Raw genomic sequence first — 25,719 nt, 5'->3', positions numbered from 1 at the left:
AGAGAGAGAGAGAGAGAGAGAGAGAGAGAGAGAGAGAGAGAGAGAGAGAGAGAGAGAAAACTAGGAGAAGTATGGATGTGATAGTTATCCTTAAGAATATGAAGGGCTGACCTGTGGAAGACTTACTCTATTTAACCCCCAGAAGGCAAACCTAGGAACAATGTGAGTAAGCTACCAGGAGGCAAACTTAGGCTCAAAGTCATAAAAATATCCCTAACAACTAATTGGAGCTGTCCGCCGCTGTAATGTGGGTTGCCCTTCCTTGATATCTTCAGGCAAAGGCTGGATATGTTTTATGTGGAATTCTTTAGATAGAGGTTTGGATTCATTATCTCCAATGATTTAAAATCTACATTCTTTGTAGAGTAGCTAATTCAACCCAGCTCTCAGTTAATAATAGAGATGTTCAGGATATCACTGGACCAAATCACAGAGAAAACATATCTTCAATGTGTCCTTATTGTATAGAGGGTGAGATGCAAACTTTTCAGCCTGCCGTTTTCAAGCCCTCTGCAATCTGGCTATTGGCTGCCTTTTCACACTAATTTCATATTGCTCTATATACCTTGTTTTCCAGTCAAATTGATCTTCTAGCTATTGCCTGAATATGACATGCTATCTCCCATTTCCATGAGCTGCTCTTAGAATGCCCAGCTTCATTCAGGACTCAGCTCAGATGCTACCTCCTACCCAAAACCTTTCTCAATGTGCCAGATTTTTAGCACTTTCTCGGTATTTGCTTATCTGTGCATATGTTGTATATAGGCACCATGGAGTCATGGGGAGATGACTGACCTTGGGATACATGGATTTAAGACCTATGTCTGACACAGATTAGCTGTGTGTCCCTGAGAAAGCCCCTTAACCCTCTCAGTACCCTAGCTAGATGTTATAGAGTTTATCGAGCTGAGTCTGTTATGGACATTTCCCTATTGGGAGTTCTGTATAAAGTCTGCATTTTGGACCAAGCATGTACGTTCTATCTTCCTAGTTAGTATGCAGACTTCTTAAGGAAGACGTGTCAGAGGTAGGACTGAACCCAGGTCCTTCTGAGCTCAAGGGCAACTCACAATTTACCACTCCATTCTACCTTTCTAGTACTATTGCAATATTTAAGGAAAGACACTATTTTTTTCTTTTTGTCATCATATCTTAACACCTGCTACAGCACCTTGAACACATTAGGCACTTAATAGATTGTTGAATATTGAAAAACATCAATCATTGTTTTTTTGTACAATTTCCTCTCACCAAATGATTAAAGTTAATGCTCTTGAACATGCTTTCATTTCATTTTCTGACTTCACTTGTACTTGATTCATAGAATGTCTGTATTAGCTAGGGGTGGAGGGGTGCCTTCAAGATCATCTAGCTCAACCCACTTATTTTACAGATGAGGAAACTGAGACCCGAAGAGGTCAAGTGACTAGTGTAGTGTCTTACAGCTATTTAGTGGCAGAGCTGTGACTTGCCCCAGGCCCATTAGGATAATATTTTTACATTTTCTATGAGTAATTCTTTCCAATGACTTATTTCTGAAGACTCATCTTCTGAGTTAAAATCTGGGCTCAGACACTTCCTAGCTATAAGACCCTACTCAAGTCACTTAACCTGTTTGCTTTAGTTCCTCATCTATAAAATGAACCAGAGAAAGAAATGGCAAACCATTCCAGTATCTCTGCCAGGAAACCCCAGATGAGATTATGAAGAGTCAGACAGGACTGAAACAGCTGAACAATAACAACAATTCTTTCTGAAAGGTCTCAAAGCTCCATTTAGCTCCATTTCACCTTCATTTAGATAAAAATACTGAAACTTGACACCCTTGCCTTCTCTGAAATTCAGTAGATGTTAGTTGACTTGATTTGATTTTTTTTCTTTAATCTAGACACTGGGGAGTAATTTGGTTGGACTAGAAAATGGACTGGAAAGCTGTTAGAGGAATTAAAGATTATATAAGAAGCCCCCAATTTAAAATATTACAACAGTACTAGAAAAGCAGCATGGAGTGGTAGGTTGTGAACTGGCCTTGAGCTCAGGAGGACCTAAGTTCAGGTCCTACCTCTGACCCTTACCGTTGTGTGACCCATGTCAGTTCAGTTCTTAACATCAGGCAAATTACAGAACAGTTGCTAATCTACACTGGTAGAGTTTCCTCATTGGGGAGCTCTCTACTCCAGATGAAATCACAGATCTGGGCCCAAAACCAAGCCTAGCCCAATAAAACATGTAAAATTTCATTTAAAGAGAAAACCACAGTGTTGAGAAGACAATAAAAGGTCATCCAGATGGACAAATCAGCCAAACATTGGTCTTTTTTGGCATAATGAAGGATAGCTCTGAATATATTCTTGGAAGAAAAACAAAGTACCCTGATCAAATCCAACTCTTTCTTGGAAGAATGGTAGCCCGTCATATGTTGTTGTTGTTGTTATTGTTGGATGGATAGAGCTTGAAGCCACCTGGTTTGGGTATCGCCCAGATGGAAAGAATCTGAAAAACAACCAAGAATTTGCTTAGTTGCCTATAGAGGGGAAAATGGCAAAGTAGTCTGAAATTTTAATTATAGCAGCTCACATTTATATAGTGTTTTAAGATTTGCAAAGCACTTTATAAATATTTTCCCATTTTAATCCTGGGAGGTAAGTACTGTTATTATCCCACAGGTACAGTGCTTGGCACATAGTAAGCACTATGTAAGTGTTAGCTATCCATATTGTCATTATCACCCCCATTTTATAAATGAGATAACTGATTTGCCCAAGATCACACAGCTAGTAAGTGTGTGAGGCTGGATCTGAAGTCAGGTCTTGCTGACTTTAGGTCCAGTGCTCTATCCATTGAATTACCTAGCTTTCCTTATGGAAAAAAAAAAAAACCGCATAGTGTAACATAGGATTTGAAACAAAATTTGAGATTCTTTCACTGTTATTTCTGTGCATATGATTCCCAGTCTATATATTCAGCCCAAGTCTCTTCCTCAAGCTTCAATCCCTGATCACTGATTGCCTATTGGACATTTCATAATGTATATCTCGGAGCCATCTTAAACTCACCATGTCTAATACTGAATTCGCTATCTGTCCCCCAATCCCTAAACCCTCTCATTTCCTAAACTTACCTATTTTTGTCAAAGGTACCACCATACCTCCAGTCACCCAGGTGCATAATCTCAGGATTATTCTGAGCTTCTCCCTCTTCCTCACCCCACATATGCATTTGGTTGGTCATGTTTTACTTACATATATCTGTCAAATCCTATTCCTTCTTTCCATTACCTTATGTCAGGTCCTCATAAGCTTCAGTATGGATTATTGCAATAGCCGGCTAATTGTTTTCTCTGCCTCAAATATCTCCCCATCCTTACATCCTATAACTGCTGCCAAAGTAATTTCCCTTAAGTGAACATCTGACTAGGTGACTCCCCTAATCAGTTGACTCCAGAGGCTTCCTATTGCCTCCAGGACAAGATGTAAACTCCTCTGTTTAACTTGTCAAGCTCTTCACAATCTGGCCCCAAACTATCATTCCCCCTTCATTGGAATTACTCCCCCTCCCTCTTTCTCTGATCTAGAAAGACTGGCATTAACTGTTCATCACTCATGACACTGTTTCTCCTCTCCGTGGTTTTCCTCTGGTGGTCCCAAGTGCCTAGTGTCTACTCCCTCCTTATCTTCACCTCCAGAGTCCAATCTCTTCCTCCAGGATACAGCTCAAGTATCATCTTCTGCATGAAACCTTTCCTGAACCCCCAAATGCTAGTGCCTTTCCTCCAGACTACATTCCATATAACTACTTTGTATTTGTTAACTTGATATTTATTCTTTGTGTGAGCATGTGTGTGAACTTCTGGCAAGCAGGAGTTGTTTCATTCTTTGTACTTGTTTCCTCAGTCCCTAAGTGCCTAGGAAGTAGGAAGCACTTAATCCATACTTGTTGATTGTCTTGTTGATTATCTCAGGATTTTCCACTAGTGAGCTACTCTGATGCTTGTTTGTGTGTGGAAGTGTCCCTGGGAGAGTCATGCTGGTTGTATCAGGAGAATACAAACTCTAGTAGGTTCTGCCAAACTGAAATGATTCCAAATACCAACCTAGCAATAGACTGTATGTCTGACATTAAAGGATGGACCTAAGGGCAAATAGACTCATTTCTAAATTGTTTGTAGCATGATGAATTTTTCTGCCACAATCACTCTGACCCCGTTGTAGATGCCTTGTCATTTGCATCCGTGAGTAAGGAGTACCCACAATATTAGGGATCTATTGAATGGAATGCATAATAGATAAGACAGCCTTAGAGCCAGGAGAATCCTGAGCTCAGGTCCCACCCACCACTGACACATTCTGCTTGTATGATTCTGGATTAGACTTAATCTTTCTTTTCTATTCTATGCAAGGAAGATGGAGAGTCAGTAATGTCCTAAACTCCAAAGGTCAACAGAGAATAAGCACAGACAGGAGAAATTCTTTATCTATAGGATGAGACTATAATCTTTTGGTTTAGAAATTCTGGTTTCCAAAAGGGCCAGTCAGAGAAGGGGCTGGGCTGCATTAGAAGAGGGAGTTTTCTCACTGGGTAGTTCACAGTGAAGTGACAAGTCCAGTCTTTAGCCCTACTCCCTTCCTTGTTGACTTAGACTTAAGGGAAAGGATCTTAGGAGTCAAACACAAGGCCTGCCCCAGTGTGGCAGGAACCAGATTAAAATATAATTGGGAAACATTTAACAAGAGAAATAAAAATACATTAGGACATAATTTGTGGTTTTCTGAGTAAATATGTTGTCAGCAAGGATCCTTGTGTAAGGCTTAGTGGACTTTCACATCACCTTGTTGTTCAGTCATTTCAGTCATGTCTGTTTCTTCGTGACCCCATTTTGGGGTTTTCTTGGCAGTGACACTGGAGTGGTTTGCCATTTCCTTGTCCAGCTTATTTTATAGATGAGGAAACTGAGGCTATCACGGTTTAGTGACTTGCCCAGGGTCACACAGTCAGGAGGTAATGAGTCTGAGGCAATGAGTCTTCCTGACTCCAGGCCCAGTGTTGTATCCACTGTGCCACCTGGCTGCCCTTGTTATCACTGCTCTAGTCTAAACATCTCATCCTACAGATGAGTTATCGGAGACTCAGAAAAACTTAATCAACTTACCTAGATAGATAGTAAGGTCACATAGATAATAAGTAGCTAAGCTTGTATTTAAACATAAGCCTTCTTTATAGATAGATAGATAGATAGATATCTTTATAGATAGATAGAGCACTGGGTCTGGAGTCAGGAAGACGGGCTTTCAAATCCAGCCTCAGACACTTACTAGCTTTGTGACCCCAAGGCAAGTTATTTAATCTTTGTTGTCTCAGTTTCCTCAACTGGGGGATAATAATGGCACCTACCTCTCAGTATTGTTTTGAGGACTAAATGAAAATAATATTTGTTTTAAAAAACACAAAAATACAAACAACACTTAGCATAGTGCCTGACACATAGTAGGTGCTTTACAAATGCTTCTTCCTGGTACATAGTAGGTGCTATACAAATGCTTATACCTTTTCCTTCTCTAAGTATAAGCCTTTGTCTTCAGAGAGTAGTTCAAGATAATCAATAATTAATTAACAAGCATTTATTAATTGACCAAGTGCCAGGCACTCTGTGTGGAAGATGCTGGCATAAAGGATTAAAGAGTGAGGGGGCAGCTAGGTGGCGCTGGCCCTGAAGTCAGGAGGATCTAAGTTCAAATCTGGCCTTAGACCAAACGCTTGACACTTACTATCTGTGTGGCTCAGGGCAAGTCACTTAACCCCAATTGCCTTAAAAAAAATTAAAGAGTTTACATTCTGTCAGGGAGCCCCACTGAGGCCAAGGATTAGCTGCAGTGCATGAAAAGATTATTTCCTGAGGATGGTTAGTAACATTCTAAACTCCAGGGCTCAACAGAGAATGACCACAGACAGGAGAAATTCTTTATCCTTAGGGTGATGGTATAATCTTTTGGTTTGGAAACTCTGGTTTCCAAAAAGACTAGGCTCTATCTTGCACCACAAAGAGGCTAGGCAGGAAATCTCTCCATTTTGGTGGGAAGGGCTCAGAAAAGGCTATCCAATTAGAAATCAGGTGAATTAAATGAAATAGTAATTCAAGCGTATACAGTCAAAGAGTCAATAAACACTTATTAAGGGCTTACTATTGCTAGTGCTAAACATGGAATACAAAAAGAGACAAAAACATGGTCCTTCCCCTAAAGGAGCTTATAGTCTAATGAGGGATAAAATATGCAAATAATTATGCCCGTACAAGATATGAACAGTATAAAAGGGATGTAATCTCAGAGGGAAGGCACTGGAGTAAAAAGAGAGAAAAAGCCTCTTGCATACAGAAGGTGAGATTTTAGCTGGGTATTGAAAGAAGCAGGAGAAGCCAGAAGATGAAAATAAGGGAAAGAATTCCAGGCATGTGGGACAGACAATTAAAAGGCACAGAGTCATTATATGGAGTGGAATGTTCAGGCCTCAGTGAGACAGCCAGTGTCCTTGGATCATAGAGTATGGGAAGGAGTAAAGGCTAAGTCAGGGGCCGCTAGGTGGATAGAGCACTGGCCCTGGAGTCAGGAGAACCTGAGTTCAAATACAAACCCAGACACATAACACTCACTAGCTGTGTGATCCTGTGCGAGTCACTTAACCCCAATTGCCTCACCAAAAAAAAAAAAAAAGGATAAGTCAACTGGAATGGTAGTAGGTGTCTGAGTGGTGACAAACTTCAAAAGTCAATGGAGGTTTTCGCTTTGATCCTGGAAGTAATAGGGAGCCACTGGAGCTTATTGAGTTGGGAGATAAGATGGTCAGACCTTGTTAAGGGAAGTCTCTCCATTATGCTAAGAAAGGGCTCAAAAAAGACAATAATTGGAAATCAGGTTCATTAAAGAAAACTGGAGTTCCAGCATATTTTGAACACCTGCCTTTTGGAAGGCTTTTTAAGAGATTAAAAAATGTATATAATAGTCCCTGCTGCTAAGGACCTCCAGGCTACAGGTATGTCCTAAAGTTGTAGGTGGCAATTCCCTTATTAGAGGTTTAGTTTCTGTATTTGAAGAGGGAAATGAAAAACTGGAGATTATCCAAATAAAAACAGTAAAAATGATTAAGAACACAAAAATAAGACTGATGAAGAAAGAGCAAAAAAGTTGAAATTATTTCATCTGATGAACACAATAATGAAAAGAAATAAAACTTACTTCAGTGATATTACTTGAATGATTGTTTTAATGATGACGCCAATTTGTATCCCTAAGTACAGAACTAAAGGAAATGACCTACATTGCTGTAAATTAATACATAGCTGCTCTAAATCAGTTGTAAACTAAGGCAATGCCCATCAGTTGAGGAGTGGCTGAACAATTATGGTAAATGAATGCAATGGACTAGTATCATCCCATGGGAAATGATGAAAGGGGTGGTTTCAGAGAAACTTGAATAGAAGAAGACTTCAATAAACAGAGAATAAAGTGAACAGAACCAAGGGAACGATTTAGACAATAACAACATGATAACATAAAGACAAATAATTTTGAGAGATGAAGAGCTCTGACCAATGCAGTAATTATCTGTGATTCCAAAGCACCAATGAAGAAATGTGTTTTCTACCTCTTTGACAGAGAGAGCATGGACTCAAGACAGAGAATGAAACCTACGTTTTTGGACAGGACTGCTGTGGGAATTTGTTTTGCTTGACCATGCATATTTCTTACAAGGGTTTACAAGGACTTAGTTTGTTTTTTTTTCTTTCTCCAGTGGGGAAGTGGAAGAGAGAAAATAAATAGTAATAAATAAAATGAAAGCGAAAAACAAAGCAATAGGAAAAAAAAAACTTACTCTACCTGGAAAGACTAAATTGTAGGGAACTAAAAGAACTTTTGGATGTGATTACAGAATCTTTTTTATTTATATTGCTGATTTTTGAGGAATCATGAACAATAGCAAAGGTGATTGAGCCCTGGACATAGGGCACAGTGCCTGGCAAAAAGGAGGCACTTGTTCAGTGACTATTGACAGAGATGGGTACATGCTGTCTTCATTTTCCCCCAAAAAAGAAGACAAATGTGGGTAGGGCAGTGGGCTTAATGATTATTTCCTGCATAATTCTAGAACAGAACATTAAAATATGGGTTGTGAGTACTTAGAATGTGGAGCATTGGTCACATGTGACGTCATGGATTCATTTAGAATATGTCATACTGTACAAATGAACAAGATGAAGAGATGTGAAATGATGGACAGTGTAATTAGATGGAAGAGCTACTGGCCCCAAAGGATATTGATGGATGGCAGCCTGGAGATAGCTTTCTATATGACTCTTTGTTTTGTTCTGCTCTTTTTCAACATTATTATTAGTGACATGAATGAAAAGAGATTGTATTATGTTTCAAAATAATTTTTTGTTGTTTTTTAGTCTTTATGACCCTTTTAGGGGTTTTCTCGGCAAAGATATTGGAGCGTTTTGCCATTTCCTTCTCCAGCTCATTTTAGAGATGAGGAAACTGAGGTTTAGGTGACTTGCCCAAGGTGACACACCTAGTAAGTGCCTGAGGCTGAATTTGACCTCAGGTCTTCCTAACTAGAGGACTGGCTCTCTATCCACTGCACATAGAATGCACAAAGTTCTCAACAGCTTCCAATGATGGGCCAAATCTGGGGATAGGCACCAGAACTCAATTGTGATTTCATTGGTAGAGGGAGGTCTCATTGAGATACTTCTACCAATTCAGGTTGACACCTCAGTAGCTTTTAGTTTTTGGTAGTTACTTAGAACATTGAGAGCTTCCAGCATTGAGATTGTCACACAGTCAGTATGTGTTAGAAGTGTGACTTGAACCTAGGTTTTCCTGACTCCCGGGCCACTATAGCTCCTTGCCTCTAAAGGGACAAATCTAAAGAGACGAAACTTAACAGGGAGAAAATGTAAAACCCTGCATTTAGATTTTTTTTAAAAAATTCTCATAATTAACATTTATATAGCATGCAAAGCCTTACAAAGTATTTTCCTTGCAACAGTTCTAATAGGGAGGTAGTAAAAGTATTATTAGCTCGATTTTACCCCTAGAGAAACTGAATCTCAAGCAGGTTAAATGATTTATCCAATGTTACTCAGCTAGAAAGCATCAGAGCTGGGATTTGAACCTTAATCTTCTGATTTCAAGTCTAGCACTTCTTCCATCTATGGGCTTGTGCCTACCCATTAGACCATACCAAAAAGAACTGGGGGTTTTAGAGGCCTGTAAGGTCAGTTTGTTAGCATTGTGAAATGGCAGGCAAAAAGCTAGTATCGTTTTAGGTTACATTAATAGAAGTATGATGTTTAGAATAGGGATTCTTAATCTGGAATACAAGAACTTCTTAAGAAGTTTTTTATAACTGTATTTTGATATGTTATAATTGATTTCCTTTGTAATCCTGTGTATTTTTACTTAATGCATTAAAAAGCATTATTCTGAGAAGTTCTGCAGGCTTTATAAGATTTCCATAGGAGTCCATGACACAAAAAAAGGTTAAGAACCCCTAGTTTAGAATAAGAGAATTTTTGGTCTTACTGTACTCTTATCTACCCTGGTCACATCACATTGGAAATATGGTATTCAGTTCTGTGAACTGCATGTTAGGGAGAACATTGACAACCTGGCATCTTTAAAGGGTAGGATGACCAGGATGGGATAGGTACTTGAAACTGTGTAATGCTAGCATTAATTGATAGAACTGGGCATGTTCAGCTTTGAGAAAATCAAGGAGGGAGATGGCAATTGCTTTCAAATATTTGAAAGGTTTTCATATAAAAAAGGAAATCAGACTTATTCTGCTTGGCCCCAGAGAATAACACTAGGACCAATGGATGAAAGTTATAGAGAGAGATACACATTTGGGTTCAGTGTAACAAAAGGACCTTTTTAAAAATTAACGTCCAAAAGTTCAATGGACTGCCTCGTGAAATGAGCCCCTTGACACTGGAGGTCTATATTTGGGGTTTAGATGATCACTTGTTGGGAATGTTGCAGCCTATCCCAGTCCCCCAAAGCTGCTAGTGCCTTTCCTTCCAAGATTGCCTTCTATCTACTTTGTTGAAATTCGGCCTCAGACACTTACCAGCTATATGACTCTGGGCAAGTCACTTAACCTGTTTGCCTCTGCTTCCTCGTCTGCAAAATGAGCTGGAGAAGAAAATGGCAAACCACTCCAATATCTCTGCCAACAAAAGCCCAAATAGGGTCACAGAGAGTCAGACACCACAGAAAATGGCGGAAGAACAACTTTATGTTTATGTTGTATGTGCCAATTTGTATGGGAGCGGTCTGGTATATATACCAAGCTCTTCCCACTGGCCTTGCACCTACAGAGCACCAAGCAACAATCTGTCACCTCATCCGTTGTCTGCCACGTCAGACAGCAAGGAGATATGAAAGGAAAGAGAAAAGGGAGAACAAGAGAATGATAGGAAAGGTTGTAGTAGCTTTATACCTGTTGGAGATAGGTTTTGCCTTGTTTTCCCTTAAACCAAGTTTATAAAGTTATATGCAGGCAGTCTAGGTTAGGATTCCTTAACCTTTTATATGTCATTAATCTTCTTCTGACACCTAAACCCCCAATGAAACCTATGGATCCCTTCTCCAGATCATGTTTTTAAATGCATAAAATATATGGGAGTATAAAAGAAACTGATTGCATTGATAGAAACATGCAATTTTTTTTCCATCCAACTTCACCAACTCCCTGAAATCTATTTACTCTGAATGAGTCTGTGGACCTCAGGTTAAGAATCCCTGGTGTAGGTATTTCAGAAGGCCAAATATCAAATATCAAGCTTCACCTTGAATTGACCATCTGTGGCTCTCAAGGCCATCTTTGCTAAGAACAAAAAGTAACTTGTGATGAAAAAAGGATTATGAGAGGAGATAAGTCAAGTTACTGAAGGGTGGGTATGAAATTTCTATCCTTGGAGATGTATATGTACACACACACACACACACACACACACACGTTTAAATTCTGGATTTAACGTGTTAGTTGTTCAGTCGTGTCTGACTCTTCGTGACCCCATAGACCATGGAACGCCAGGCCCTTCTGTCCTCCTCTGTCTCCCAAAGTCTGTCCAAGCTCATGTTCATTGCTTCCGTGACACCATCTACCTATCTTACCCTCTGCCATCCCCTTCTTTTACTTTCAGTCTTCCCCAACATCAGGGTCTATTCCAGTGAGTCCTGTCTTCTCATTATGTGGCCAGAGTATTTAAGCTTCAGTTTCGGTATTTGTACTTCCAATGAATAGTCTGAATTTAGCACATATGTGCATATGCACACATACACAAACACATAAACATGTTTGTGTGTGCATATGTGCATATGTACATATGTGTGTGCATGAGTATATATACATACTAAGTAGAACAAAAAGATAGGCGTATACATAAAAGGCAGCTAGGTGGCAGAAGGGATAAAGCACCAGAACTAGAGTTAGGAAGACCTGAGTTCAAATCCGATCTCGTACACTAGCTGTATGATCCCAGATAAGTCACTTAATCTTTGCTTCAGTTTCCTCAACTGTAAAATGGGGATAATGGCACTTACCTCACAGAGTTATTGTGAGGATCTAATGAGACAGTATGTGTAAAATGCTTAGTAGGTACTAAGTGTGATATTATAATTATTATTAAAATAAAAAATCCTATTATGTACAGCTTGCTTTTTTAAAAAAGTATATAATAAATTCAACATATAATATTCAAAGCTGTCTTGCTTATTTATATATCCCTCTATTCTCTTCTGTTCACTTTCTTTTCTTCTTTTTTTCTTCTTTTTCTGGGCAACATCCCCTTCTCTTTTCTAAATTCTAACCTTCCCCCATATAATGCCCAGGGGTATTTTGTTTTTTTTTGCTTTTTGGTGAGGTAGTCGGGGTTAAACGACTTGCCCAGGGTCAAACAGCTAGTAAGTATCAAGTGTCTGAGGCTGGATTTGAATTCAGGTCCTCATGACTCTAAGGCCAGAGCTCTATCCACTGCGCTTTCTAACTGCCCTTCTGTGGGTATTTTTTTTTTAATGGATTAGTTACTTCTCTAAATAGATCCCCTCCTGACTCCCATCAAGGAAGGGGTGGTTAAGACGCCTTCTCTACCCTCTATTTCTTTCAGGCTGATCTGATAACCAGACTTAGCCTCACTGGTTTTAACAGGCAGAAATCCCAGCCCTGCTCTCATAGTTATTCCTTGCTCTTCCTAGAGTAAGAGCTCATGTATTGTTCTCTCCTTTGCTTAATTGATTCATTGAATTTCACCACATAATAGTTTTTGAAAGACATAATAAAATACATTTCTATACCTAATAATGGCCGTGTTCTTGCTTCATTGAGAGAGATCTGACCATTTTAATAGTGCTTCCTTTGTGATGATGTTTCAAAAGTTTGATGAGGCTCTGTAATTTTTCTAGCGAAAGAAATAGCAAGCCATTCCAATATATTTGCCAAAAAAACGCCAAGTTGGGTCACAAAGAGCCAGACATGACTAAAAATGACTGAACAACAACAAAAAATATCAGAAAACCTATCTTATGTGAAATAAGTGTGCCAATTAAGCAGCATGACCTTGGGTTTGTACTTAGCCTCTCTGGAAAGTGAGGAGATTAGACTGGAAGAATGCTTTAGAATTCTGTGACACCAAGTTATTATAGTCATTCAGAACATGATTTTTGTTCTTACTTAGAAGAGATTCCTGAGAATGTAATTAGATTTGTTTAGGGAATTGTGAATCTTCCTGATAAAGTAGTCCATAAAAGACCAAGAGTAAATTACTGTGGCATTTTTTTTCCCTCATACAAACTTATATAAGAGAATATATGACTTTAATTCTCTATGGGTCAATCCCAGACCTTCACATAATTTAACTGGTTACACTGGGCTTTACTAACCAAAGTCTAGGAATAGACTTGTTCTTGAAAATTAGATGTGTGCTCTGGGCCAATAACAATTTATAATAAGAGAGTAGTAATGAAAATGGATTTTTTGAAATGTCAGGATAAGTTGGGGGGTGGAGTTGGCTAGTATAGTATCATAAATTGACAAATTTTAGGCTATCTACAAGGCTATTGTAGTGGATATGTGGGAGTCTTTGAGATTTACAGGAAGAACCTATCTTTTCTTTCTTCTTTTTTTTTTTCTTCAAGTTCTCAAACTTCACCATTTGCTGTTAATTCACCTCTGGGCACAAGTGCAAATTTAAAACCTTCATTAAGACACATTAACCCAAACAGCAGTGATTAAAACAGAATATTAAAAATATCCATCATAATGTACCACTCCATTAGCGAAGACACGTTTGAAACAATGACTATTATATGATTTCATGCCAGGGCAGGACAGACAAGGTTTTTCATAAATGAGGCACCACAGCCTCCATTTCCTTACAATTGGAACTTGGGACATATAAGCATGTGAGTATATTCTCATTTCAGTTATCACTATTATAGTAGTACATGGTTCAGAAAGAGAGAATCTTTGGGGTTCAACATTTAGAGGTTTTTAGATTCAGGTGATGACCTTGTATTTTCAGTTGGAAGAAAACTGACATCGATATCAATCAACAAGCATTTATTAATACCTTATTATATTCTAGAGACCGCACTAGACATTGGGGACACAAAGAAGATACATGAAACAATTCTTCCTCTCAAAGAGCTTACATTCTAATGAAGGATACAGCAAGGACATGTATAAAGGATATATACAGAATAAGTATGGAGAGCAGCTAGGCAGCACAGTGGATAGAGCGCAAGCCCTGGAGTCAGGAGGAACTGAGTTCAAATTAGGCCCCAGTTACTTCCTAACTGTGTGACGGGCAAGTCACTTAACCCTGATTGTCTCCAAAATAATTAAAGAAGAAAAAAAGAATACATATGGAGAGAACAAACATATCCCTCTGCCAGTTAACACTTCTGTCATATCTTATTTCATCTTCTATTTAGAAATATGATGTAGTGGGCCTAATCATTTCTGCCATTGGGGTCTAGCAACCCTGTGGCATAAAGAGGGCCATTAATATTTGCATATGTTTGTTATGATAGTCTCACTGCATGAAAGGCAATGTGACCTGTTGGTTACAGAGACCTGGTCTTGAAACCAAGAAGACCTGTGTTCACGCCCTGCCCCTGGCACATAGTGAGTGTGTCCATATATTTTTATGCCTAAAGTCTATGCTCCAGAACAAAGAGGTGCCAAATATGCAGCACAATCAGATTAAAATGTAAATGGGAAATGTTTAACAAAATGAATACAAATATAACAAAACACAAATAATGCTAATTTGTGGTTTCCTAAATCAGTGTGCATCCTGAAGAGATCAGTTTCTATTTGAGATTGACACCACTGCTCCAGAATCCTATTCCTTAAAGAGAACCTCTCAGGTTCCCCTGCATATATTACATGTTGATGTAAAGTAAGGATTGAATGAAAAACTTGAAACTAGGGTGGAGAAGGAGAAGGACTAAAAAGAAGAGGAGAGAGGGGAAAATCAAGAGCATCTGGAATTATTCAGGGTAAAGAAACCTTGGCTGAGAACATGAATATAAAAATTTATGAAGAATTTTTAGGGTGGTGTTTAATGAGGACAGTCCCTTATGGAAACCTTTAGTAACAACAGTTCTAAATGTTTTATTGCTTCAAAATGCATCACATTGCTCATTTCCTTATCCTTGTATGACTTTTTTTTTTAAGGTAATAGAAATCCGATGCTCTTCTGGAATGAATTTGGGTACCAGAGTAACAAGTGGTTGGAGAAGCCTTTAAATTCTACTCGGTACAGAAGAAGACAAGCCAGTGAAATCCCGTTCATCATTCAATGTGGCAAGTGTGGTCCACATATGGCTGGTGAAGGGCAATGCAATTTGCAGTCAGCTTTGAGTTACCCCTGGCAGTGGAGAGGACCAGTAGTTGGGGAGACAGATGATTTACCACCATCCAAAGATCTGCTGTTGTTCCCTCTTAAAACTTTCTAGGGTGTGTCCAGCTGCTGTCATACAGCAGAGGATCAGCTGGTCCGCCGAGTAAAGCTCTAGAGAGCCCTCATAGCAGTAGTGAGACTAGACAGAGGGAGGAAATAGCCTTGTATAATATGGATGATTAAGAGTTGATACATTCATGGATCCAGTAACTGAGAGTGCCAAATCCAAATCAATCAATGCCAAATGTCCATTTCTTTGCAAACTAACCGTCAGCTTTTCATTCAATCATTCTGCCCTTAGAGAATCCTTTTCCAAATGGCTCTTTAAGACTATATACAAATGTAATTGGGAAACAGTTATTGAAATGAGTACATATTTTTTAAAAAGACTGTGTACACAAAAACAAATTGGAAGTAACATTTTTAAAATTTTGATTCTGTTCATTTCCTTAACTGAAATATGATACAGTGATATATTTTAAAATTCTAAGCCTCCTCTATTCTGTGTACTCTTGTCCCCTGAAAATGATTGGGAGAGATCAGACCTTATACCCAGTGGGAAGGGACCATTCTTAAGATTATGCTAGATGTAGGGGTTCTAGCACAATCCTGACCTTTAAAAGTTACACAGGATATTATAGTGACTGCTTAAATCAGCCCATCTTTGGGCATATTAGGTTCAATCCTGCATCATCATTTTATTGCAGAGAGGGATAGTTTCCACACAAATTTGGGTGCAAAATAGCAGTACTGTCCATATTAAGACTTGGCCTACATGCACACAATTGTATTAGGGAAGAAATAGTTTGAAGTTCAACCTAACATTCTTATGTTGAATTTTGTCAGTTTTCACAATGGCTGATAGTTGAACTGTTATTTCCAGTTTCTTTTTGTGTGCATATAGCCTTAAAAACTTTCGTGGTACTTGTAACAATTTTGAGCATATTTGTTGGCTAAGACAAAAGTTTTAAGTGTCATGATTTGTTTTTAGGAGAGTATTATACAAAAGAAATGGTGCAGTCTTTCATATTGGAAGCATTACATATTAAAAGCAAAAGAAAAGCTCTCATACATTTTGGCTTTCCCATCTTATTTTTCAACTCTTTTATTTTTCCATCCCCACAATCACATACATACTCAGCTCATGGTATTGGCAGGTGTTACTTTGACTAAGTCATAGCCTGAGAAGAAGATTTACCCTTTGCAGAGATTTTTTTAAGATTGACAAAGTGAATACAAATGACTAACCATAAAGACAACTAACATTTTGATCAACTTAATGTTTCCCATAATATTTATAAGGGAAAATTTCAACTTTTGTGATAGTATATGATTTTGTCATAGTTTTCCAATGATATTCACAGCTTGTATTTTATCTCAGATGTTAGTTAAAATGTTTATAGAAGAATTGGTTTATGGGTTTTAAAGCCTATCATCATATTATTATTATTATTTTGACATTAAAATGTTAAGATTTGTCTATAATTATTTTGAGCCAGCCATCTATGAGTTAGTAGATAAGTTGTTGATTGAGGACAAGTAAGTTAAATGTTTTGCTCAGAGTCACACAGCAAGGAAGTGGTCAGATGTGAGATTTGAACTCAGGCCCTCCTGAAAACAGATCATGCTTGTATTACACTATCTTCATTCCTAAATACAACATGCCTCTTTGAAGAGATAGTGCATTGTAGTTGATAGAAGGCTAATGTTTGACTCAGAAAGACCTAAATTTAAATCCTGCCTCTGGCACCTACTAGTTGTCTGACAATGGAAAGCTGTTTACCCTCTTGATTTTATCCAGACTGTTCTTTAAGACTGTAAGTAACAGCACAATTGTAGATCTGCATTGATGGAGAGTTTTTATATCAAGAGTTCTTTACACTGATGAAATGGTCCAGAAGAGAGAAAATATATAATTTGACCAAATAGTATAATGCAGTTATATATAATCTCTATTTTATAGTTTCCAGGTGATTAATAACCATTCAAGATGAAGTTGAACTGACTTTTGACAAGCAGATTTTAAAATATTTCTCTTTTTTTGCAAAATGTGGTAAATTACTTTTTAGTAATTTCTCCACAGTCTAGCAGTAACACTGCAGTAGTACTAAACATAATTAAGTGAAATTTGACCACAGCTTTATTTGGCTATTAATAGATGATCCTCTGAGTTTCTCTACATTGACAGGGCTATCCCTTATAGAATGTGTGTCTCTGATTGCCTTTTTCTCAGATCTTTGCCTTAAATGGAGAGTTTTACCTTCTGATGATGATTATAAGAAGAGAGAAAATCTTGGCAATTGGACTTGTACTGATAATCCAAACCTCTTGGAAAACAGGTAGATTTTGATGGCATTTTTTCCCATGCAGAGAATTATCTGCTGTTAAAATATCCCTGTCATGCTGAAAAGAAATGATAACTTTAGTGGGCTTCTTTTTAGTAGAGCCAACTTGGGAGTTCCCATTTCCATCAACTGTGTTCTCTCATCTTGTAGGAAGCACATTAGGGGTAGAGAATCATTCTCAAAGTTGCATTAATTCTGTCTCATTTACAAATCAAAACAGTGTCACTTGTAATGAGAGACATGAGTTAAATTTAGCAGTGTTGACAGTTAAGTGATGGACCTTAAAGTCTAAAATAAATTTCCTCCTGTATTTATAATTTTCTTATGAGCTGACAAAATATTGACTATCTGTTATCCGTTGTTATCAAGAAGAGAAACTTAAAATGGTGCTAAGAGATATAGGAATTCTTGACCATCAGGTTAGTTGATCAAGGGATGGTTAATGCAGAAAGAGGGTTTATGTCTTATTTCCTACTGCTCATTGTGAATAGGGCCTGCAACCTTTGATGATACCCAGAGTAAGGAAAAGTGGACTTTGTAATGGGAGTATTGGCCATGAGGGCCCAGTCAACAGAGTGTGTTCTGTATAAACATGAAGGGAAAATCTGAGCATGCTCTAAAAATTGGGTCCTCATTGGCCATCCCCCTCCCATTACAATTTAATGACCTCTCTCAGCCCTTTTCAGCTCTGTTTGTTACCATGGTGAATAGTAAAATATCCACTTTAAATGTAAACCATCCTAGGACATAGTTTCTTTTTTTTTCTTTTTCTTCACAAATTTATTTTATTTTCAATTCATGGAACAAGACAGGCATTCCATAATACGATAGTATCTTATAAAGGATTGTTGTGAAGTTTAACCTTGGCTATGGGTACTACTGCTTCAGCTATTTAGGCATAGGAGAACACCATTAAATGAGTTATAGGGGTATTTATTATGTAGCATCCCAAAAAGATTTTTGCGCCTTTGTAAGAACTGAAATATAACCAGACCCTGTCTTAGATAAAGTTGAATATTAATTTATCACATTTTTAAAGAACCTAAACCTATTCTACCACCTTTTAGTGGATCAGAAGCATCCTTTCAAGGATCTTTTCCCCTCCTCTCCAGGTCAGATGCATGAGTGGCACTAGTAATCAGAGTGCTCAGCACAGTTAATGCTTTGGGGAGAAGGGGGTAACTGTGATGAAGTGAAGACCTGGATGTCAGTTTAAACAAATTTAAATTATATAATTAAATGAAAAATATATTTTAAGAGTTACAAATGAAGGCCACTTTATGAATTTTGGGTAGATTTGACTTTTGTTAAGATATTTTGTGTTCATATGCTTTAGGTACTTCAGGAATCATAGAATCTCAGATTGAGAAGGGATCTGACAGGCCATTGAGTCTAACCCATAACTGACCAAGAATCCTTTCTACAACATTGCCAACAAATGGTTGCCTCTCTGCTTGAAGACTTTGAATTTGGGGATCTCACTCTCTCCTAACACAGTCAATTTTTCATATTGGGGGTACTCTATCAGGAAATTTCTCCTGCAGCAATTTTGTATATCTGAGTTTAAAAAAAAAATTGACAAGGGCACAGTCATTTTACTGAAATACAAACAAAAGCATATATAAATGGAGCCCCTAGTTGTCTTCAAATCAACACTGTAGGTGGTTGTATAGTATTCCAATAATGCTTTGAATTTGTTTTTTCCGCACTTTTCTTGGATAATAACCAACACATTTTCTGTGAGTGAATGTAGAGATGTTTTTTCACAACAGAACCTGAATGCAAATGCAACTAGTCACTTTCATTCCCAGAATATTTTGGGATTCTTCTTGGAAAACATGAAGAGTGGGTCCTGTTTACCCTAATTTTTTCCATGCCTTGCAAGGGGGAGGAAACCTTTTCTCCAGCATTTTTGTTATATTCTCTAGGTATCTCCAGCTGCCGTAAGAGATTGCTTGATTGCTACTAGTGGTCACACCTATGTAGTGCTTTAAAACCAGGTCTCTTCTGACCCAGTGTTCTTTCTACTGTACTGTTATGGACACACACTGCACCTATACTCAGAATTTAAGCATGGAGAAGTAGGAGCTTTAGGAAAGGATTGTCATACCAGCATCTATCCTGGTTTGACCCATCTCCATCTCTAGCTACATCCTGAATATCAGCATTGCTCAATGGGATCTATGTTGACTGTGATCAAACTAAAAACTATAAAATTCATGAAACCAGTAATCTTATCTACCCAGAAGAGCTGGCTTCTAGACAATCTAGATATCACAAAAAACATGCAATGAAGCTCATGTACTTTATGAAAATTATCTCATTCCCACCACCATCTCAAAGCCCATTTGTCTTTATTTTAGATAGGACTCAGAATTCTAACAACACTGTCTATTTGGCTTACCAGCTCAGAAATTAGAAGCAACCAGTTAGAAGGTGATGAAGGTGCTGCAGCAAGACACAGTGACATTTTCAGGTCGTGAAAACCTGTGAAAGGAGGAAGGAGACAGAAAAAGTATAAAAAGACACAAGGATTTGAAAAGCCAAGTAGTCCGGGGTCATTTATAGTTGGTAATCCCTAGAGCCATTATTAATTTATTCAAAAATATTTCATAATCATAAAAAATTAATGAGCATCTATTGTGTGCTAGGTACAATGAAGAATATGTAGGAAAATGAGACCTTGTCCTTGTTATCATTCATTACAGACTAATAGGAAAGTAAGACAGCTATACAAATAACTGTGGTACAAGTTAGGTTGTGACTATGCAGTAAGAAAGATGCACAGTTCCATAATAGTTCACAAGGAAACATTACTTCTGGCCAGGAAGATCAGGGTAGGCTTTCCAGAGGTGATAAAATTAGTACTTGGAAAAATAATAGAATTTGGATTGGATGATTTGGGAACTCTGGGAGGTATAGGCAGAGTGGCGGAGCAAGAGTAGAAGGATGGGGAAATGGGGGGATTACAAGAAGGATTAGTTTCAGTCCTTATATCCCAAACACTTAGTACAGTGCCTAGCACAGAGTGGCTATTGATTGACTAGTTGAACCAGTTATTTTGGTTGATTGGTTGATTGATTGAGTTTTGAGTTGTGCTTGTTGCTGTCCCATAAGTACAGAGACCATCCTGTCTGACCCAAAAATGACTCATGATATGACAAAGAATATTCCTTTTGAAAAATCTAATTAAAAGTTGACAACTTCTTGAAGTCAGAACTGCCTAGAAAATCTGGGACACATAAGCTTTAACAATTGGCAGCATGAGGGAGCATAGTAGAAAAAAAAAAGGATGAAAGACTTAAATTCCTTCTGAATTGTGAACGGCCTTGAATGCCAGGCAGGAGTATTTGAATTTTGTTCCACAGATAGTAGAGAGCTGGTCAGAATTTTTGAGCAGGAAGTAACATACTCAAATTTGGGGTTTGGGAAGTTTCATCTAGCATTAGGAGGATATTGCTTCCCTATATCCGATTTCTGGTGTTTAAGACATTGAAGATAACCTCCAGCCACTGTGATAATGGTCAAATAGCCTGTTCCTTTTCATTGACCTTATTTCTTGTGCTCATTGATTCTGAAGCTGTCATAGGCCAGAACAACTCCCTTCTTTCCCCCTGGGCACCATGAAACAAGTATCCGCCCCAGAAAATGAGAAAGAGAAACAACTCAGGGATTCGGTGCAAAGATATCAGAATAAATTGGCAGAACAGCAGTCATGGGTGAGTATCTAATTATTCATCACTTTCACAAAACATAATGATGCCTGTGCCATAGAGGGCAGTTTGTAGAGTCTTAGAATTGCAAGCCATCATAAAATCTGATTTCCTCCACAACATAAATCCCCAGTACAACATTCATGACCAGTGGTCATCTGGCACCCTGTTTGAATACTTCCAGCAAGAGGGACCTCACTGGCTCATGGGGTGGTCTGTTTTGTTTTGAGACCACTCTGATTATTAGGAAATTCTTTGTTATATTGAGCTAAAATTAAAATGTCTTCCTATAATTTTCACATACTGGTCCCACTTATGCCCTCTGAAACCACCCAGAAAAAGTCGTGTTCTTCTTAACTCTTCTCTTTCACATGACATAACTTCAGAATATTTTCAGACCTCTGTTGTTCACCCACCCTGCCTGCCTGTTATCTCTTCCTCTGGCTAAAACATTCCATTTCCTTCAACTAGTCTTCATAGAACATTAGTTAGAATCACTGTATCAGTGTATTCACTGGACATGATCCATTTTGTTATTGTCCTTCCTAAAATGTGCCACTCATTGGGGGCAGCTAGGTGACACAGTAGATGGAGCTCAGGCCTTGGAGTCAGGAGGACCTGAATTCAAATGTGGCCTTAGACACTTGACACTTTACTAGCTCTGTGACCCTGGGCAAGTCACTTAACCCTGACTGCCTCACCCCCCAAAAAATGTGCCACTCAGAGTCAAACACACTACATAGGTGTGGTCTGGCCAGGACAGAGGAGAGTAACATGTTGTTTCGTTAAAAAGGGTGCTAGAGGCTTGGTTCAAATTTTGGTTCCACAAGTTTATATCTGTAAGATGTTGGGTAAGTCACTTCTCTGGACTTCAGTTTTCTCCTTTGAAAAGTTAGGGACTTGGATTAGATGGATACTTAAGGTCCCTTATATCTTCAAATCTGTGATCTTGTGATGATCAACTCATACTGAGTTTGCGGGCCTCTCAAACCCTTGTTTCTTTTTTTAAGATGTTAAGTAATTCCTATCATTTACCAGGATTTTTTAAGCCTATATTTACAATTCATTTTAGAGAGAATTTTTTTTAAATAAATGATCAAATAAGGCTGGAATTATCAGAACTAGGCAAAATGTCATTTCCTCAAGACCTTTATCAGTATTGGTTAATTGGTTAATGTTGTAATCCCTTCAGATTGGCCTCCCTGCCTCAGTTCCATCCCCATTCTAATCCATTCTCACCTAGGCTGCCAAAGTGACCTTCCTAAAGAACACGTCTAACCAGGTCAGACCATGGTTTTTGCCTTTCTTGGTATCCTTTGTGCTTAGTGCCTGGCAATAGTGAGCCCATAGTGATTTCAATAAATGCTTGTCGACTGAGAGATTGGCTTCTTGAGGGAGGGGAACATTTGAGTTCTTTGTCTTTGTAACTTCAGAGCCTTATAGAGTACCTTGCACATATTAGGTATTTAATAAAAGTTTGTTGAGTTGGATCAAAGACTGGGAAACTGAAGCCTAGAAAAGTGATATGCAGTTTACACAGGAAATCTGAGTGTGTGTGTATACGCATGCATGTACACACATATAAATGTGTATATGTGTGTATAAATATATATATATGTATATGCACATACACATGTGTGTATGTGTAGCTATGTGGCACAGTGGATGGAGCACTGGGCTTGTAATCAGAAAGACTCATCTTCATGAGTTCAAATCCGGCCTCAGATACTTACTAGCCATGTGATTTTGGGCAAGTCACCCTGTTTGCTTCAGTCCCTCATCTGTTATATGAGCTGGAGAAGGAAATAGCAAACTATTTAAGTATCTTTGTCAATAAAACCCCAAATGGGGTCACAGAAAGTCAGACACAACTGAAATGATTGAACAACAATATGCATATATATTTGTATGTGTATATGTATTTCAGTAAATGGGTTTGTTAATACAGAAACTCTCAAGTTGACATGTTTTAGAAGAAATGAATGTTAGAAAAATAAAATATGAGAAAAATAAATGTTAGGGAAGGACAAAAGTAATATTAGGAAAATAATTTTTATATAAAAGTAGTTGCATCTTGATATCTCCAATTAAAGGGTAAAGTGCCACATTACAGTATTTTACCTTTTTTTTTTAATTAGACCTGTGATTCCATTAGTGTAAAGATCCAAGTGGGGAGATGCCCAAGAAGATGGTAGATCAGCAACTTAGAGAGAGTTGCCTGGGGCCTTGAGATGATGTCCCTGTCTTTCTTACTCTAAGGGACATCCTCTGATCCAAGGGCCTCTAGTAATACTGGTTTAGTTTTCTAACTAGTAAAGACATTAGAACTCAGGACATGTATATGTGGATTTTATTCTTTTGTTGTTTTTTTATAGAGCTCAGAGAACCTGTTAATCTCCTTCAGAGCTTCAGTTAGGAGTTTTGTTTTGTTTTGTTTTGTTTTTTACTATTCATTTTTGGACAGACTGTGGCAGGGTTATTGGAATACAGTCTTGGTTCCCCAAAGTCCTGGTTTCTTTTTTCTTTTTTTGAGTAATTGAATTAACCATTCTGATCCAACAAGTATTTGTTGAGTACCTACTATGTGCTAGGTGCAGGGGGTCCAGAAGACAAAAACCAAGAGGAACATGTCAACAGAGAGACGTATACACAGTCTTAAGACAGCTTTTTATAGCTCAATTGGTATGGTGATGCAACTTGTATATGGTATAATTATGTTAACCCTAAACTGATCAACTGAGGGTGCAGTGAGTATTACTGAACTGGGTGGCAGGAAGACCTGATTTCAAATATGGCCTCAGACACTTAGTCCTCTGTGACCTTAGGCAAGTCACCTCACCTCTTGCAGCCTCAGTTTTCTCATCTGTAAAATGGTGAAAATAATAGCACCTACCTCTCAGGATTGTGGTGAGGTAAATTAAGATTGATAGTGTTTTGCAAACCTCAAATCACTATATAAATGCTATCTATCATTATCTGGTTTCTTTTGGCCGTCCCTTAGAGGAGAGGAGAGACCAGAGGTGAAAAAGGGAAGGAAAAGTAAAAGGTCTGCATCAGCCATGGATAAATATAATCCACCTCTAAAAAACGAGAGTTGACCGAATTTCTGGCCTAGGGAGATAAAGCTATGTTTCACTTTTTAAAATACATGCTTCCTTATGGGACATGAGCGTCTCTTCCTGATTAAGAGATAAGATCCAGAATCATCCAAGACTATTGTTTCCTTCCTCAGCCCCCTCTGCTCCCCCAAAGCTACCCCCTAATCTAGGTGCATAGACCTTTTACCCCTAACAAAGCGGACAGTGTTGAGGCCAGTCAGGTTATTGACCTGTGGTACAAGCTTGTGTCATCTGTAAGAGAACTGACAAAAGACCCTTCTGGCTCCCACAGTCTATGATATGATATGTATCACATGCAGCCAGAAGGCAAAAACAGGACGGATGGTCTTAGTTACTGCCAGTGTTTTGTAGCTTACCTCCCTCAATGCCATATTATCTCCCCATCTCACCTCCTTCCCCACCTCCCTAGCTTATTAATGGAGAGAGAAGCAAAATTGTGACCACTCCAAGAACCCACTTAGAATGGACAGTGCAGACAGTAATAATTATTGATTGTTCATTGTATTTTTGAAATAATTGTGCTGGTTGAGGCAATAGGGTGGGGAGAATATCAAAGACATGGACTTCTCTGCCTCACCACACTTGTAGGAGTTTACAGTCTCAGGAAAAGATGGATGTGAGTGTGTGTGTGAGAATATATAACAAAGTTAACAAGTATAGCTCAGGAACTAGTTTCCAATAGATGGATAGATGGATATCTAGATAGATAGACAGGTAGATATAGAATATATGGCCAGAAACACATTTAATCCGTAAAAGGCTAAAATGTAACTCTACCATTAATTGGCATTTCTCCTAGCCTAGAAGGAAACAAGTTCCTGAGCTCTACTTATTATGCTACCTTTGTAATACATTCTTAAATCCCATCTATCTATCTATCTGTCTATTTATCTCTACCTAGATAGGCCCATATCTTTATCCACCTAGCTGCTACAAAGTTAAATTATATAGCATACACGTGCTAATAATGCAGTCCATTTGCTAAAACAGTGTGTATATATGTGTGTTTCTGTGTCTATACATCCACATATATATATATATATATATACACACACATGTATAAAATTAGGCACAGTATATCAAGGGTTAGATGTAAAACAGACCCTGGAGGGGACTAAGACTAGATAGATAGATAGATAGATAGGTAGATGCATGTGATATATAGATATATATGTATATCTACATATAGAGATCTATAGATAGATGATATAAATAGATTTAGACATGCATATGATATATAGATATACATATATCTATATAGATAGATAACTATAGATCTATAAATGAAGAGATAGGTGATAGATAGATAGATAAAAAGGATTTAAGAATGTGTTACAAAGTTAACAAGTATAGCTCAGGAACCTGTTTCCTACTTGGGTAGGAGAAATTCCAATTAATGGTAGAGTTACAGCTTAACTTTTTAAGGATTAAATGTATTTCTGGCCATGTATTCTGTTAGGCCATAATGACAAGCCAGGACCCTCTTTATAATATTGTGCTCCTATAACAAACCAATGTCTCAGTTTTTCTCCATCAGATGAATCATGTATCTGTTTTCTGCTCATCTCTGTTGC

The 25,719-nt window shown here is 38.1% G+C and overlaps 1 protein-coding gene and 1 long non-coding RNA gene across 2 annotated transcripts in view; one reads left to right on the top strand and one right to left on the bottom strand.

The window, feature by feature from the left end:
* LOC114047199 overlaps positions 1-19,800 on the bottom strand; it is a 24,616-nt gene extending 4,816 nt beyond the window's left edge. Inside the window, exons 1-2 of the long non-coding RNA XR_003569588.1 lie at positions 19,718-19,800; positions 2,372-2,493 (exon numbers count right to left, since the gene is read on the bottom strand). This is a non-coding gene — a long non-coding RNA (uncharacterized LOC114047199). The remainder of the gene's footprint in view (positions 1-2,371; positions 2,494-19,717) is intronic.
* Positions 1-25,719, top strand: part of MORC1 (MORC family CW-type zinc finger 1) — a 201,072-nt gene that overhangs the window by 91,011 nt on the left and 84,342 nt on the right. Inside the window, exons 15-17 of the mRNA XM_027867998.1 lie at positions 14,743-14,871; positions 17,202-17,307; positions 20,894-21,032. Coding sequence (XP_027723799.1) covers positions 14,743-14,871; positions 17,202-17,307; positions 20,894-21,032 — 374 coding nt within the window. The remainder of the gene's footprint in view (positions 1-14,742; positions 14,872-17,201; positions 17,308-20,893; positions 21,033-25,719) is intronic.

The sequence above is a fragment of the Vombatus ursinus genome, unplaced genomic scaffold (assembly GCF_900497805.2).
Source record: "Vombatus ursinus unplaced genomic scaffold, bare-nosed wombat genome assembly UNPS02001419.1, whole genome shotgun sequence".
NCBI classification, from domain to species: Eukaryota; Metazoa; Chordata; class Mammalia; order Diprotodontia; family Vombatidae; genus Vombatus; species Vombatus ursinus.
This window is presented reverse-complemented; position numbering and strand designations above follow the sequence as displayed.